The sequence below is a fragment of the Zalophus californianus genome, chromosome 8 (genome assembly GCF_009762305.2).
Source record: "Zalophus californianus isolate mZalCal1 chromosome 8, mZalCal1.pri.v2, whole genome shotgun sequence".
NCBI lineage: Eukaryota > Metazoa > Chordata > Mammalia > Carnivora > Otariidae > Zalophus > Zalophus californianus.
Window position 1 is genome coordinate 106,295,702 of NC_045602.1, and position 17,802 is coordinate 106,313,503.

Below are 17,802 nucleotides of genomic sequence, written 5' to 3' on the forward strand. Positions count from 1 at the left end.
AAATAAATAAATCTTTAAAAAAAAAAAAAAAAAGAATTCCTCATATCAGTGAGGTCACATGATACATGCGATTAGTACATTTATAAAAGAGGCTCCGGAGATCTCCCCAGCCCCTTTCACCATGTGAAGATACAAGGAGAAGTCTGCAACCTGGAAGAGGGCCCTGGCCTTGGACTCCAGCCTCCAGAACTGGGAGAAATAAATTCCTGTTGTGCATAAACTACCCAGTCTATGGTATTTTGTGAAAGCAGCTTGAACAGACTAAGATTAGAAACTTAAATTAATAATAATGATGGCCATAAGGATGAGGAATAAGAAAGTCCTTAAGTAAAGCAAAAAGTAAAAAAAGAGAGAGAGAGAGAGAATGAAATGTGAATACATCAAAATTGAAAATGACAAGTCAGGGCGCCTGGGTGGCTCAGTCGGTTAAGCGGCTGCCTTCGGCTCAGGTCATGATCCTGGAGTCCCGGGATCGAGTCCCGCATCGGGCTCCCTGCTCGGCAGGGAGTCTGCTTCTCCCTCTGACCCTCTTCCCTCTCGCGCTCTCTATCTCTCATTCTCTCTCTCTCAAATAAATAAATAAAATCTTTAAAAAAAAAAAAAAAAAAAAGAAAATGACAAGTCATCTTTTGCCATGCATAAGTTAAAAGTTAAGAAATTTAAAGACAAACCACAAACAGGAAGAAAGTATTTGCAACATCTATAACAGCTAAAGGATTAACATCTAGAATACATAGAAAACTCTCAACACAAGGCAAGGGATATAAGATTTATGTAACAGAAAACAGGAACAGTCTATAAATGTATAAAAATATGCACAGTTTACCAGCAAGTCGGACACTGGCAAATTAAAACAAAGAGATACAACAGTTGCATCAGATTGGCAAAAATAAAATGTTTCTTAATAGTGTTGGTGAGGCCTGAGGAAACAGTTCCTCTCACACAAGCCTGGCAGGGTTATAAAATGATGCAACTATTAACTAAAATTTAAGATATGTATAGCTTTCAATCACCAATTGTAGTTCTGATCATTTACCTCAGGGAAACCCTGACCCATATACCCCGAGCAGGATACACAGGCTGACTATTGCAGGACTGTTTTCTGTAGTCCCAGAAACAAACACCAAATAGTCCATCAGTGAGAGATTATCATTCAATAAAATTTAGTAATCCATTCTATGGAATTTGATACAGCAATTTAAAGTATGAGATAGATACACAGGTACTTACATGAAAAGTTCTCTAAGACAAATTATAACGTAAAACACGGGTTCACGGAACAGTAAAAATAATATGATGGTATTTAGGATACAAACAGACATAAAAAAAAAAAAACAACGAAATATTTCCATAGTTATGCATGTAAAATTCCTTCAAAGGAGACCTGGAAATATACCATGAAGCTGTTACCAGGGTTGCCTTCTAAAGAGAAGACTAAGACTGGGGTTAGAGATGGAGAGTGGTTAAGAACATTTATACTGCTTCACTCTTTTATGCAAAGAATGTATTTGTGTATTATTCACAAAATTCAAAATAAAATCTGTAATAAAAAAAGAAAAAGTAGTAGGAGTCCTTCATTTATAAATGTATATTCTTCCTCCTATTCCTTTTCAACTTAATGTAAGTATGTGCTCTTCTTCCATCTCCCTCCAAGCTCCTCTTTTAAGGATGCAAGAAGAGTCCTCTGAGCTACACTGAACGTCTTGGATCTGAACTAGCAGTAACTAGTTTTATTTTTACACCAACCTTGGCATAGAAACAGGGCATCAAGTTGCAAGGCAAAGGTCTACTTTGTTTCATCTTCTGGGAAGATAGGTTTGTCTTAGCTCTTTAACATTGACTTCTCTTTTCTTTTTGGCTTCTCCTCCAAAACTGTGATGCAGATGCTTCTTGTAGTTAATGATTTTCATGGCTGACACTTTCTGTGTTGGGTCCTCGTCCCAGTATGGGACCAAAGGAAAGGCTTAGCTTAACACTGGCAACTTCTTAAATACTCAGGCTGTGCAGGAGGCCCTTCTCACCCACGATTACAAATAGGCTCATTCTCTTTATAATATACACCAACATAAGAAAAGCCACCATGCTTCAAACAGTCCTATTCAGAAACTTGTTGCTACTTACAGTCACTGAGATGTACAGAGCCAATGGTAAAGAAGAAAGTGATTAAAATAAGTTCAGAGCTGGTACAACGTATGAACATTTATCCCTTAAGATCGTGTTCATATTTATCTGCTTCCACCAGCCCCAAATAGTCTTTCAATGGTTCACCAAAGCACATGTTTGCTACCTAAAAATTACTTGCTACTAGCTCCAGCTTTTAATTCCTAAATCTATCTCCTATGCTGCCCGTCTTCTTTGCCACCTGTCATTTCTATGATGAAAAATCAAAGGGGGAGTTAGAGGAAGGGAGCATGTCATCGTCCATAAAGGGTGAAATCGGTGGCTCTGGTCTATAGTATCATGTATAGGATGGTATAATGTATCATGGAGTATAGTATCATGTAGCTGCTACAGGAGAGAGGACACAGCTAAGACATTGCGTAAAATGTGAGAATTTTCCTCTAGGGCTATAAAAAGAAAGATCTCATTACAAGGGCTTCTTTACTAAGAGCTTCTTAAAGCCACTCAGCTTGCCTCTGAGCAGACCAGGAGTCGATCTGGCACGGGTCTGATGGACAAAGGAGAAACAAGGTGGGAAGAAGCCCAAAGGTAGCCGAGAAGCACCTTACCATAAATACCAATGCAAGTTTCCAAACCCATGGAAAACACAGTGTGTAAAATCGATGAATAAACTTAAAAGTTTATTGTTTTTCCTCTGAGACACGATCTCTATAATACATGTGATAGATTCACATCACTAAGAGTCATGGCTAGAAAAAATATTTTTAAAAAAATGGGCCTCTAAGTAACATCATGATTGCACCATGCGGCCTGGTACCATCGATGATCTTATGCAAAAACATGGACTGAAAGCTAGGCTTGCCATCCCTCATTTGAGAGCATCATCTTCTAGCATACATATCCTCTAATATATCACTTACACCCATCCATCTCCTAGAAGTGAATGTATCACTCCTTCTGGCTCCAAGACCGGGCTTAAAGCCAGAAGAAAATGACAAACTTGGAAGAATGGAAAGTTTAATTTTTTTTCTTAAATCCTTTCATCTTTTGTATACTGATACATGATCATTGACTAGAAAATAAACTTCCTAACTCTGACATATGACTGAGGGATGACTTAGGTATTTAAAAAGTGAGAAATGAAATTTACCATCTCTTAGCAGAACTGTAAGATTAATATCCATGGGAGGGACAATAATAAACAGATACAAGGAACTGCTACCACATTATTTGTTTCAATTGGTCATAAACAGCTTTACAACCAAGAGAAAATGGTTGCTGTAAAAAATTGAAAGAAATTTTCCTACATCTGTAAATAGGCATTAGTCAAAATCCTGGGTTCGCAGAACAATGGAGATGCATCAAAGAACCTTTGGTCCTAAACCATTTCTCTTTCTTAAGCAAAGAAATATTTATGACTGGTCTTAGAAGGGAGCTTAACTGAGTTGCCATGAATAATTTAAAAAAACCAAAATACCTTCTGTTGCTTTTATAGAAGCTTGATTTACCAGCTGAAAAATCAAACTGACAGTTTAGTCCCTTGTACAAATACCCAACCTTTAAAAATGCCCAAGGCATTATAAATATATCTTTCATGAATATAGCTTCAACAGTTCTAAAAATAGCCTTTAGGAGGAAAAAAAAAGCTCTTTCAAGCCATTGTTTTATACATAACAGCAGGAAACCAAAAAGAATGTCAAAGCCAAAGTGATTAACACACCCAGTAATAAACATGAACATTAAGTAGGAAATCTTACTCAAAAACATTTTTTTTTTTTTACATTAGCGTGGAGTCTATGGTTTAGCCCTGCATCTACGTAGGGCCAGAGATGATTCCAGTGCACCCGTATTCAGAAATTAACCTCAGGGCTACAAGGTTAAAATTCGCCTTTTGGATGAGTGTAAACAAGCACGTACAGGACTGGCTCTAGGAGCCAGAGAGTACTGTCCATTACCCTGAGAGTTTCCCCCAGGCTCCACCCTGACCCCAAACGTGCATTGCAAAGGATCAGTTCCAGACCACTGCTCACAGATGAAGTCGAGGTTGCCCTGAAGGCAGAAGGAAAGGCTGACAAATTCCAATAACTTTGGCTATAGGGACCTAAGTCAGGGATGTGAAAAGACTAACAGTCCTTCACAAGGTGGTACCAGGTGTTTTATTGGTTTTAATATGTATTTAGCACACTCAATAAAGCTTACCCATCTCTCCAAATAACAGAACTTACAGAGTCAAAATATTCTGTGTTCTGTGGCCTCAAGTGTTCAGGAACAGAAGAACTATGGCATTGTCTCTTGAAATAATAACTACTTTCTGTGAATATTTTTTTTCTGCCCATTAAACTCCAAATAAATCTTGCGATCTGCAGACATTCTACTTCTTAATAATTCAATATGGAATCATCTCAATTGGTTTCATAGTAAATGAGATCCTAAATTCATGATATGGTAGACAGGAAGCTCAAATGAAAAGAAAAATCCTGAAAAACTGAAGGTATGAGCTAAAGGGATCTTATTCTTAATTTTCTAATGTGTACAAACGATCAGGACCCAAGTCCCCCCAAGACTGGGAGAACCGTTTAATAAGCAGCAAAGGGGAGAAGGAAGAGGAAAGGAAAGCCAACTCATAGTCATTTGGGTCAAAAGTGATTTTCTTATCATTTTTCTTTATTCTTGAAGAGTAGACCTGGAGGGGGGACTTAAGTCCCTAATGCTGGCTAATTTTCTTCTACAACAAATGTAATTCACATTTCCATATTCTTGTCCTTAAAAAAATACCAATTGTTCTAAGATTTAGCATATCTAATACTTTGGACTAGAATCCTTGGAAAATCCTAAGACATTTCCACCTAAGAGATTCTAAGTAGAATCTAAATAAATTACAAAGGGTCACCCATGAAACGGATATACTTAAGTAACTTGTAGGTACAAGGATATACTTGTAGGTAACTTAAACACTTGGCAAATCAGCAACCAACTGGAAAATGTAAGAAAGACATATCTCACTTTTTACCTTATTTTGATCGGTCCAGTAAAAGAAAAATCCCTGAGGGTCAGTCCTCAAAATAATTGGAGTCACAATAGCGGAGTCCTAGAAATATAAGAAAAAACACAAATATCAACATATATCACTGTAGAAAGTCCTACCCAGGAGTCGCTTAACAAATAATAATTGTAGAGTTTCTCCAAGGTCATCAATGATTAGCAAAAATTTCAAAAAAATAGACAAGGCATCCTAACTTCACAGCATTATTAACACATAACTAAGCTTCTTTACTAATAATTAGAATGTCTGTGCATTACTTGTAAAGAAAAAGCCCAGCAATGCATATATTTATTAAGACAAATTGACATGTTTTCTATTAAAAAGTGCTATCTAGTTTTCCAAATAATTTTAAGATTAAACACCATTACCTATTTTATATAAGTAAAATTAATTAAAATCCATGCTTGAATGTAATATTTTAAATTACATTTGTGCTATAAAATGATCTTTAATAGTACTAAAGAGAGTAAACATACTATTTGGGCATTGCTGTTTCCAAGGTAACAGTAAATAAGGCCATGATCTACATTTTCAGAAAGATATACACGAAATTGTTACAAATTTAAATTTCATAAGATAAAATAAAACATCACAGGCAAATAGTCTTCAGAGTTTAAAGCATGCACATTATAAAGCAAAAACGGCATGCACTGTAATTATAATATTAAACATTTCTAAAATATGTGTTCTTTTCTTTTGGCAATTTTCAGAAAGGCATACCATCTGCACAAGAAAACACATGTCACTGGATATGGATTTTTATACTGAAATACTTGGGCCTTTGCAGGAATTACATTTTTAAAAGAGACATAAATTATCAGTTTATTTGAACTTTTTCATACACATTATAACCAAGGTATGGCATATCCTCTACCTGATTAAAAAGACTTATAATGAAAATTAGAACTTGCAGAAATAATTTTGGAATTGAGGATTGTTTTCCCGATGGGAAGAACAGATCAATGGTTTTAGTCTACATGGTGAGTCTTATCATAAAGCTAGGTTCTGAAAGCCATCCCCTTGGGGATGCCTGTCCCCTCTGAGTGTCTCATCTTACACAACTACAACTGAAAAAAAGTAATAATAATACCTACCTCAGAGGGTCTCAGTGAGAATTAAAGAGGATAATTTGGGTAAAACACTTGGACCAAATACTTGGCTCATAAAATTATTTATTATTAGTGGATTATGCATAAAACTGATTTATTAAAATAGTAAATGAAAGTTTATCATGGCATTCTTTTTTATCGTGGTTCATACCTATAACATAAATAGGTTAATACCGATACCATTTTTAAGTATAAAGTTCAGTGGCATTAAGTATATTCACACTATTGTGCAGTCATCACCACCACCCATTTCCAGAACTTTTTCACCTTCCCAACTGGAATTCCACACTCATTAAACACTAACTCCCCGTTCCCCCCTCCCTCAAGGCCCTGGAAATCACCACCTACTTTTCTGTCTCTATGAATTTGAGTAGTCTTGATACCTCATATAAATAGAATCATGCAATATTTATCTTTTTGTGAGTGGTTTATTTTGTGACTGGCATCATGTGTTAAAGGGTCATCCATGTTGTAGCAGGTGTCAGAATTTCCTTCCTCTGTAAGGCTGAATAATATTCTATTGTATGCACATATCATATTTTGTTTATCCACCCAGCCGTCAACGGACATTTGGGTTGTTTCCACCTTTTGGCTATTGCGAATACTGCCACTGTGAACACAGGTTCACAAATATCTGAGTCCCTGCCTTCAACTGTTTTATACCCAGCAGTGGAATAACTGGATCATTCAATAGTCCTGTGTTTAAGTTTTTGAGTACTGCCATTCTGTTTTATCCCGATATTCTTAAGGTGTATTCTTTTTTTTTTTTTTAAGATTTTATTTATTTATTTATTTAGCTGAGAGAGAGAGAGAGAGAGAAACAGCATGAGAGGGGAGAGGGTCAGAGGTAGAAGCAGACTTCCCGCCAAGCCGGAAGCCTGATGTGGGACTTGATCCCAGGACTCCAGGATCATGACCTGAGCCGAAGGCAGTCGCTTAGCCAACTGAGCCACCCAGGCACCCTCTCAAGGTGTATTCTTAACGTGCAGTTTGGAAAATATCTTTCACAAGTATTGTGCTTTTACATGGAAATTCGGCTGAAATTTTAAGATTTCAAAATTACTTCCAAATGTAAAAAAAAGACATTTGAAAACAAATTTAATATGATAATGAAAGAACATTTTTAAAGTAGTTTAAGCTTCTTCCATGAGATTATGTACATAAAAGTTCACAGCAATATTTGCAATAAATCACAGAAGTATTTTCAGGTCTGTTTTATCACCCATCATCTCTAGAGTCAGGCAAAATGAAACTTTCTGACAGGTTCACGCAGCACACATCCCCACATTCCGGTGAATCTGGAATTAACCTGCAGTTTTAACATAGTCTCAGATCGGTTCCTTTTCTTATCAGAGTGTCTGACGAGAGCATCTGACAAGATTCTAATCGGGATCTTGGTGATAATTGACTGCAAGGATCCCAGACAATCAAATATTTAAACTCAGCAGGGTAAACCTGCTCAAATTTATATTTTAGAACACTGTACTAGGCTGCCTCGTTTGCTTCCGATACTGCTATTTCTAGCTTATTCCTTCTCCTCCTTCAAAATTACAGCTCCTTTGTTCAATATTTTCTTGACCCCACTCTTCCAGCCACAGTCACTCTGTTAAACTATCATTTATCTCGGCTACCTGCCTGCTTCCTCTATAATCACCTCTAACATTCCAAGATCAGCTGGAACTTGGCATTCTTGCCATCCAAGGCAGGATTTGACCCAGAAATACATGAATATCCATTTTCAATTCCACCTGCTTTTTTCCCACCTCCCACATAGCTGCAAGTGCCTATATTCTCCCCGTACCAAAGTAGCCACTCAACCCAGATCACAAGTATTCCTAATTGTCAGAACATATGCTCTAGTTTGAAGTTTGAAATATATGGTCATCCTTCATTTCCAAGGCAACTGCAGACAGACTGTAACTCTTGCTGCATTTTACTGCAGAAAAATGGAGACAACTCTCCAAAGGTCTATTTCTTATTTCTCTCCATCTATAACCATAAGACATGGATTCCAATTAAGACGGCGGTTTTCAAACTTCTGGGTGCAGCAGATTTACTAAAAGGACTTGTTAAAACACAGATTGCTGGGCCCTTTCCCCAGAGTTTCTCATTCAATATGTTTTGGTTGGAGTCTGAAAATACGCATTTCTAATAAGCCCTCAGTCCTGCTGCTGGTGGTGGTCCAGGGACCACACTTTGAGAACCGCTGACATAGGCCTACAACAAGCAAGGGTTTGGGTCAGGAACACAGTGATATAAAGTCCCAAGGAGAACCAGCGAGCTGAAAATGTAGACAAACCTGTGTCTTGTAAGTATATTGCCTCTAAGAATTCAACTTTAACTTGCCTGTTGCAAGTTATAAGGGTTTTTTCTCCCCCAATAAACATCTGCCTTGAAAGAGAGAACACTGGTAACATACTTGTCTTAAGTAATGGTGGATGATGCACGGTAAATTTCCATTTACTTCTCTTTATTTGATAGAAACTGGTTTACTTGAATCCTTATCTCATCAACACATCCATAGTGAAACTAATATAATGATGTAAGAAGCTGCTGCTTTGCAACTTATTTTTTTTTCATTATTGTCCCACTAAGGAGCCCTTTTAGACATTTATTTTCCTAATCATCCTCAATGAAATTTTAATATCACATACTCTATCTATTTATATGTCGTACGTATATCTGTATACAAAATAAAAAAAGATTTTTTTTTTGTCCCTCAAAAAAAGATTTTTTTGTCCCTTCATGTTTTTGGAGGTGATGTGGCCCCAGTTGAGAATGCACGCTCTGTGCCTGCATTTCCAAGATGGGCTCACTAGCCACCTGTGGCTACTGAACACTTACAATGTGGCTAGTTCAACGGAGATGTGCTATACAACTTCAAAGACAGGGAATGAAAACAAGAATATAAAATAGCTCATTAATAATTGCTGATATTGATTATATATTGAAATAAACATATTGGGTTAAATAAACTCTATCGTTAGAATTCATTCTACCTTTTTTACCTCTTTTTTATTTATTTTTTTTAAAGATTTTATTTATTTATTTGACAGAGAGAGACACAGCGAGAGAGGGAACACAAGCAGGGGGAGTGGGAGAGGGAGAAGCAGGCTCCCTGCTGAGCAGGGAGCCCGACACAGAGCTCGATCCCAGGACCCTGGGATCATGACCTGAGCCCAAGGCGGATGCTTAATGACTGAGCCACCCAGGCGCCCCTCTTTTTACCTCTTCTAATATGACTTCTAGAAAATGTTAAATTTCCTAAGTGGCTTACATTCTATTTTCTCCTAGGTAGTGTAGCTCTCGAACTTATGGAGAAATAAGGTGTCTCATTAGTAGGGAAATGTTTTTCACAAAGCAAACTTGGTCAGATAATTCCCCCCACCTAGCAAATTTGGGTTATTTTTCCATTTACACAGTTACCATCCAGTTTTAACATCTAAGTAGTGCAAAATAAATCTAGTTGCTTCCCTAAGCATCGATGCTTCAAATATCTGAATAGGGCCAGCAGGTTGCCACCCTCGGAGCTATATACTCTGCCAGGTCGAGGTATGTTGTGGGAAGAATTGTGGCCCCCACAAAAAATGTATGTTTTTTTGTCCTAACCCCAGTACCTCAAATAAATGTCACCATACTTGGAGTCTGTACACAGGTGATTACGTTGAAAGGAGGTCACAAGGGTGGGCCCAAATCGAATGAGGCTGGTGTCCTTACAGAAGAGGAAATTTGGACACAGAAACAGAGAAGACAATGTGGAGACACAGGGAAAAGCCGTCCATCCACCAGGCCAGGTCATGGGCCTAAACAGATTCTTCCCTCATGGCCCACAAGGAAGGAACCAGCTCCGCCAACACCTTGATCTCAGATTTCTAGCCTCCAAAACTGTGAGCAAATCAATTTCTGTTGTTTAAGCCCCCCAGTCTGTGGTACTTTGTGGAGGCCGCTCTAGCAAACTAGTGCAAAGAATAACCCTAAACCTTACAGCTAATGTGAAGGACCAGTCCATAGACCCACAGCATATTCCTTAGTACCATTATCAGAAGGTCTATTGGTCAATGTCGACCACAATCCTAACTCCACAGTGATTTGATGTTTTTATGCTGTTACGAGAGAACACATATGAATAAAGACAGGTACTTCTAAATTAATCAATATTACAGAGTCAACAAGGAAAAATAACAATGTTCCAGAGAGACTGCCCAAGACCTGCATCAGGAGAAAGGAGAGCCAAAGATGGCAAATATATATATTGCAGGGAAAACAGCTGTATAAACAGGGAAAAAGAATTCTAAGGGTCACACAGAAAAGCAAATGTGATCCCATCAAACACTGGCAATGCAACCCTAACTATGCAAACAAAAAACAAAAATAAAACAATAAAGGATGCTACCATATTGGCTAAGGATCAGTGAGGTCAGACTTCCACATACATCAGCACTGATGAGAATTTTCTTCCACAGGTCTATCCAGTCTGAAATTTCCCCCAAATAAAGGAAAGCAGAGGTCTGTTACCAGGTCCAGAAGAGAAGATGCAAAACAGTGGTGAGAAGCACCATTTCAATATTCACATTTTACTGATAGGTATAAAAATCTCTCTTAACACAATACAGAGAAAAGTTGGAAATATATTTCCTCAAATACCACACAGATTACTTCAGACACTGTACTCCAAATTCAAACAAGAGCCCAGATCCCCAGTCATCCAAGGTGCTTTTGCTTAATGGGGGCATCAGCTGAGGAAAGGGACCATTTTTTAGTAAGATATAGCTCTGGTGGGTATAATGGGGCATCTCACCGTGGTTTGAGTTTGCATTTCCCTATGACTAATGACTAATGATGTTGAGCAATTTCTCATGTGCTGTATGTGTGTGCATGTGTGTGCGCGCACGTGCATGCACATGCATTAACCCAATACTTTTTAAAATCAGTTAAGATTTAAATCAGTGGTTTAATTTAATCAGTGGTTCTGAACTGTGGCAATTTTGCAATGTCCAGAGAAAATTTGGTTTGTCACACTGGGGTTTTTGCTACTGACATCTAGTGAGTAGAGGCCAGAGATGGCACAAAACATCCTATAATGCAGAGGCCCCCTACAACAGAGAATTATCTAACCCCAAATGTCAATAGCACTGAGGTTGGAAAACACGGCTTTAATGGCTTCCCATTGACTTTATGATAAAACCTTGCAGTGGTCTCAGCAGGCCACTTGCCATCCTGCCAGCATTGCCTGAACCACAAGTTCCCCACCTGCTTATTCAGCTCTGTCCTCCAAAGGACATCCTTTGATCCTTGGAATGCCCTCATGTGCGATTCCATTGGCCTGACACACTCTCCCCTCCTCTTGATGGCCTAAGTCCCACTTAGAACCCAAGTCTTTCCATAAGCAGAATGCCTCCAGGGGACCCTTCCACATTTCTTTTGCTCACATGTACTTCCATACCTTTTTCTGTAGCACTTACCGGCATTATAATGAAATAATTATACTTCTATTTTTTTAGCATCTATCTCCTTATCAATAGAATACAAATTCCCCAAGGTCAGGAACCAAACATTTTATCATCACAACACTAACAAAATGTCTAGTTTTAAGAGGCATCAATCCATATTTTCATCATGAATACTGCATGGGTGGATAAAAAGCCACAGCAGGTAGAGAAGCAAGGAAGCAAAGACAAGTTCTGGAAAGTTATCGGTCGGGGTTGACAAGGAGTAGCTGGGATGTCAGGAAAGGGGGATGATGGGTATAAGCAACACTTCAGTCATGGCAGGGAAAATGACGGAGGGGGCAGTAACTACAGGAGGAAGGCTGGAGAACATTGTGCAGAATTCCACCTTGGGATTTTTATGACTAAAAGGTATATTGATATGTTCTTGGAGGAGCTTCAGAGGAGGGAAAACTTTAACAGATACTATCAAAGGGGAGATAATAATAAAGTCAGGATCCAGAGAAACCAGGAATCTTGGGCTCCAGAACCTAGAAAGGTATGCTTTCCCGGGGACCAGAGGTAAGGTGGGAGAATGTAGGTGGCCCCCTTAATTAAAGGAGGAGTGGGGAAGGAAGGAAGTCTTTGTGAATCATTAGCATAATAAAGAGAATGTTTTCACAACCATCAGTCTTTTGTTCTATCCCTCCTAACGTGTCTGAATTGCTTTAAGGGTAATTTTCACAGCAATACTTGGGTAGTGGTGCGAGCATCTTTTTCAAAAAACAGAAGCCACTGGTAACATTCAGAATATGGGATACAAATACATTGAGCATCATAATTTTCAACCAATATTAAATTGCAATTGAGTACACACTCAACCTTAAGCCATATTTATACCTTACAGGAAATCGGTCCTGTAACCACAGTCAGCCCTGTATTGACAATAAACATTTTGCTTCTCCAACTCTCATCCAGAAACCCTATCTAGGAAGGCCACAGAGTCCCTTAGGACTCTGGGAGATTTCAGATAGAATGTAAGGATGTAAGGCAGGGATTTCCAACCAATGTTACGGGCAGTATGTCATGAAGGTCTCTCCAGAACCGGACCACCCTCCAGGTCTGCCTTCCCTGTGTGAACGCAGTGCAGACACACACCAGACACTTCCTTCATTCCACAAACATTCCCTCAGCACCAACTGAGTACCAAGCCTATGCTCTGCCCTAGGGAAAGAAAGAAGATAAGTAACATAAAGCTATAGACCTCCAGGTGCCTTGGTCCAGTTATAATACAGACAAGGCATATCCACCTCCTGGTATGCACCTTCCTGCACTGGTAATCTAGAGCTGGCCTCTTGACTGACACTACCTTGAATTCGAGCCATTCTGCATCCTGCTTAAGGCCACCGTCTACATTTCCTTCATGCCTACCAAGGTTCCCAAGATGAATGATTTCCATAAGAAGCCACAGGACCCGTCTTTACGGGAAACCAACAAAATACAACATTTTGCAAGTATGTTGGAAAGAGAAAAAGGTGGAGAAGCACATGCAATGAGTCTTGCTAGACACAAGGCGTTACTTAGTAGGCATGAAAAAATGGCCTTTAACACCCTTCCTGAATATCCACACATACCACGTGTCTATATTGAATGACTGATACAGAACCTTTGTAGAGTAGAATATACCCTATGCCTCAGAGTAGCAATGAAGCTTTCCTATGTTCCCATGTAACACGATGTAGACAAAAATGGACTTTGCATATACACCATAAAAATAACTGTTTTTGAAGACAATAGCCAAAAGGTGTAAGTATGTAGGGATCTAAATCCCCTTTGTATGAATCCTAAAATCGGGGAGATTCTTTGGAGAAGAATTTTTTCAACTAATATTGATCTGGATTCTATTTAAAGTCTTTTATTACCAAAAGGATTCTGTTTGGAGATACCACGGTAGCCTGGAAAGAGCCCAGAATGTAACCAGACTTAATTTTAAATTTAACTAACCAGTTGTATGTCCTTGAACAAGTCACAACTCACTAGCCTCAGTTTGCTTCTGTATAAAATGGGAATAACGCTTGCCTTTTCCTACCACTCAAGGTGGTCTTGATGACTGAATGGGAGTGTATAAATAAATAATAGTGCTTTATAAGCGCCTGTTATTAGAACTCACTCTCGATATTGAACTCCAGAGGCAGCGTTAAAGCAAAACTCTATGTTACACAAATGTAATATCGAAGGAGAAAACTACATGGGATGCACACGGTGCTTGCACATAAGGACTGAAAATCATGAAATCCTAGAACCATAAAAGGCCTATCAAGCAGGGCTTAGTGAAGAAAACAGAAATCTCTCTGGAAATTTTGGAACATAAAAGGATTTAATGACAAGCAATTAAGCATTTGACAGAATCACAAGGATTGGGGAAGGGGGGCGTCAGGTTGGGCCTCCATGAATGACCCCAGAACACCACAGCACTGCCCCCTGAGGAGAGCTATTGATTGCCTCCAGCACATTCAGAAAGGTAAGAAATCCAGAAGGAACTCCTGGAGTCAAGAACACACCAGCTTAGCTGAAGACAAAGGAAGAGTAACCTGAGAACAGAGAGCACCCTCTTGCCATTGCCTCTTTAGACCCATGGCCCCGGAAACAAGCCACTGAAGAACAATTAGAGAAGGTCATGTTTCTTCCTTCAGCATCTCACTTATCTATGGAAACAAGCCCAAGAATGCAGAAAGGTGGTTTTACTCATACCTCCGCTTTCCCCATCTCCTATGAGTGCATCTCATACTGGTAGAACTTAATTTACAGCCAGAATATCAGATGCCTCCAAAGGTAAATGTAGCTTTAGATTTCCAGACTCTGCATTCTAAAAAGTCCCACTAAGAGGATGTGAAAATTGATGCTACCTGAGACTCAACCATACCTGAGACAAAACCTGAGAAAGCTTCATGCTTAGCGTCCTTCATTTTTTTAAATCTATTAGCTCATTTGCTGCCTTGTTCTGTGGTCTTCCATCTCTTTTTGAGTTCATATGGCCTCTTCTATAAAATGAATCAAATTAACTTTCTCGGGCGCCTGGGTGGCTCAGTCGTTAAGCGTCTGCCTTCGGCTCAGGTCATGGTCCCAGGGTCCTGGGATCAAGTCCCACATCGGGCTCCCTGCTCCGCGGGAAGACTGTTTCTCCCTCTCCCACTCCCCCTGCTTGTGTTCCTGCTCTCACTGTGTCTCTCTCTGTCAAATAAATAAATAAAATTAAAAAAATTAACTTTCTCTTACCTAACTTATAAACAAGTTCCAAATAAAATTTGACTTTTTAACAGCAAAATAATCTCTTAATCTTTTAGGTATCAATGTTATAGGCCCACACCCATCGTGATGAGTTTGGGTAAAAGTGTTTTCTTTGCTAACTAATCCATTTTCCCTGAACCTGCTTCTTAAAACTTTAATGTCATAAAAAGAAACAAAACATAAAGCAAATATCATGAACTAAAAGAGCCCCTGAAATGAAAAACAAATGTGGGATGCTTTTGTTGTTTTAATACTATTTTTTTCTGATTTTATATAATAGTCTCTTTCCCCATTTACAATAATTTAGTTTCTTGATAAATGTACAGATTTAGTCAACATCAATTAAGACACAGACCCAAACATTTTTTTTCAGAATGCGAATTAAAGTTAAAATTTCCAAAAATTGAAATTAACCTGTGAAGAAGATAAGAAAATCACTTTACATGATATTTCAGTTAGCTTGTTCCAGAAATTGATGGCTTCCTTAAAATCTCATGTGTAACTGAGCTCAGAAATATGTCTCCAATCCCTTTCCCTACTGATACACAGGAGTACATGGCTTAGACTGGGGCATCGGACATGACATAGATGGAGAAAGGGAAGCATTATGAAATCTGCCTGAGCAGATGGAATTTATGACATGATTTGAAAAGGCTGCATGAACCTAACATCAGCTTGGGTAACAGGAAAGCCAACATTTTCAGTCACCAAGAATGTGTTATTTAGGTGAGATCCATAGCATTAGTCAACAATTCACAATCAATCCCATTCCATTTTCTGCTGGCACTCCTTGTTCATGATAACATGAATCGATCCTGATAAAGAAACATTTAATCATGGGTTACCAAGTTCCCAAGTTCGACATAAAAAAAGAAAAATGTTCCTGTCCCATTTAAACATCATTGCAGGTAAATATAATTTGAAGCTATTTATTGATAGGCTGAACTTTCAAGGGAAGTATTCAAAATATGCTAATAGCCAGAGCAAATTATCCTAATGCACCACAGGCAGGAATATCAAAGTCAGGCAACATAAGAGAGAAAATGTAGAAGAGAAAAAGATAGCCCACAAACAGCATTCTGCTAGTCGGCTTTCCTATGCCAATAACAGCCTGTAGACATTACATTTCCTTATAAATCACTAGAGTTTTGTTAAACTGTTTCCTCCTTTGGGGCATTTACACCTTGCTTCCCTTCCCAGACTTCACCTTAGGACAGATAAGGACCTAATCAAGTGCCATCTAAACAGAAGGTAAGTCATTTTTGCTGTTATTGTTCGAGAGGGTTCATTCAGCAGTAATAAAAATATGCTTTAGGCTGAAGAGGGTTTGTTTTGTTTTCACTGGAAATTAAAAAAGAGGTTTTTTTTTTTTTTTAGATCAAAAACAGGCAAAACAAATCTACAGAGTTCTAAGTCAGATTATGGTTAGCCCTGGGAGGAGATGTAGCGAGGGGAAGGGAGCACCTGGGGCCATCAGTGCTGTTCCCGATTTTTGTCTTTTACTGCATGCATGTTACACTCTGATAAAAAGCTTAAAATAGCTTTATTTGACTAGCTTTTTGGAAAAGTTAATACTTTTACACTTAAAGTAATTACTATCAGTAGAAATTCACAAAAGCTCTTTGGACGTCAAAAATGGATATATCTGGGCATATTGAAGTGGCCTTTTAGAGGGCCCCTGTCAGCTTACCAGTCTACAATCTGCCTTTCGCTCGGTGGGGGCCCCAACCAGATCCACCACCTACCAGCAAGAGCTGTTTCTTTCCTGTTTCCCATAACCTTTCCGAAGTGAGTGCTGCCGAATGCCCATCTTGTGAACCCTTCCTCTCTGCTCCCTTCATAAATCTTGTCCAGGTCATCCATCATCTGCTGTCATCATTTGGGAATCTAACTGCAAATTCTACATAATGCAAATATTCTAACTAAGCTTTTGTGTATGTTGCTGGGTAGTATACTGCACCTTCCCCATTACCTGTTTTAACTGCAGAGATTTTGTTTGTGGGGGGAGGAGAGGTAGAGAGGGAGGAGGGTGCTACTTGTTTAAAATCCATGGGGCATTAATGCAAATCCAAACCTTTGAGCTTCCTCAGCTTTCTCCTCAAACAACTTAGCCAGGCACAATTACAACTTTTGAGTTAGACTGCTTGCGAGACAGAATGTACAGAGATTATTTTTATATATATTTATTTTAAATATATATATATTCTTACTAAATTACAAGAGTTTTGTTTAATTGCTTCCTCCTTCCATATATACATGTATGTATTTTAAGAATTTAAGTAGAGATAAAGCTTTTGGATGCTTTTTAAACTGACTTGCTTTAAAGAAAATGTGTCCTGCTTTTTATATAGATTCACTTTCTCTGAAACACCTGAATTTTTTTAAAAAGGATAAAAATGTGATTTTTTTTCTCTTTCTAATTATAAAATATGAAAATCAAAGCCCACATTAAAGGCAACAAAATACATTAAAGGTCTGGATCTTCCCACTTATAGAATAAAAGAGTCATCTAACATACACTGGCCACTATGACAAAATTCATGGCCCTCTACTGGGGGGACAATAATTTTTTTTTTTTTTTTTAAGATTTTATTTATTTATTTGAGAGAGAGAGAATGAGAGACAGAGAGCACCAGAGGGAAGAGGGTCAGAGGGAGAAGCAGACCCCCCGCTGAGCAGGGAGCCCGATGCGGGACTCGATCCCGGGACTCCAGGATCATGACCTGAGCCGAAGGCAGTCGCTTAACCAACTGAGCCACCCAGGCGCCCGGGGGACAATAATTTTTAAAACTGTGTTTTATTAAGGGTTTCCTGT

General features: G+C 38.6%; 1 protein-coding gene across 7 annotated transcripts in view; it reads right to left on the reverse strand.

The window, feature by feature from the left end:
• The window catches only part of PLCB1 (phospholipase C beta 1), a 714,547-nt gene that overhangs the window by 692,179 nt on the left and 4,566 nt on the right, over positions 1 to 17,802 (reverse strand). For all 7 annotated transcript variants that reach the window (XM_027621223.2, XM_027621225.2, XM_027621224.2 and 4 more), the window contains exon 2: positions 5,132 to 5,209. In XM_027621223.2, the coding sequence (XP_027477024.1) occupies positions 5,132 to 5,209 (78 nt within the window). The remainder of the gene's footprint in view (positions 1 to 5,131; positions 5,210 to 17,802) is intronic.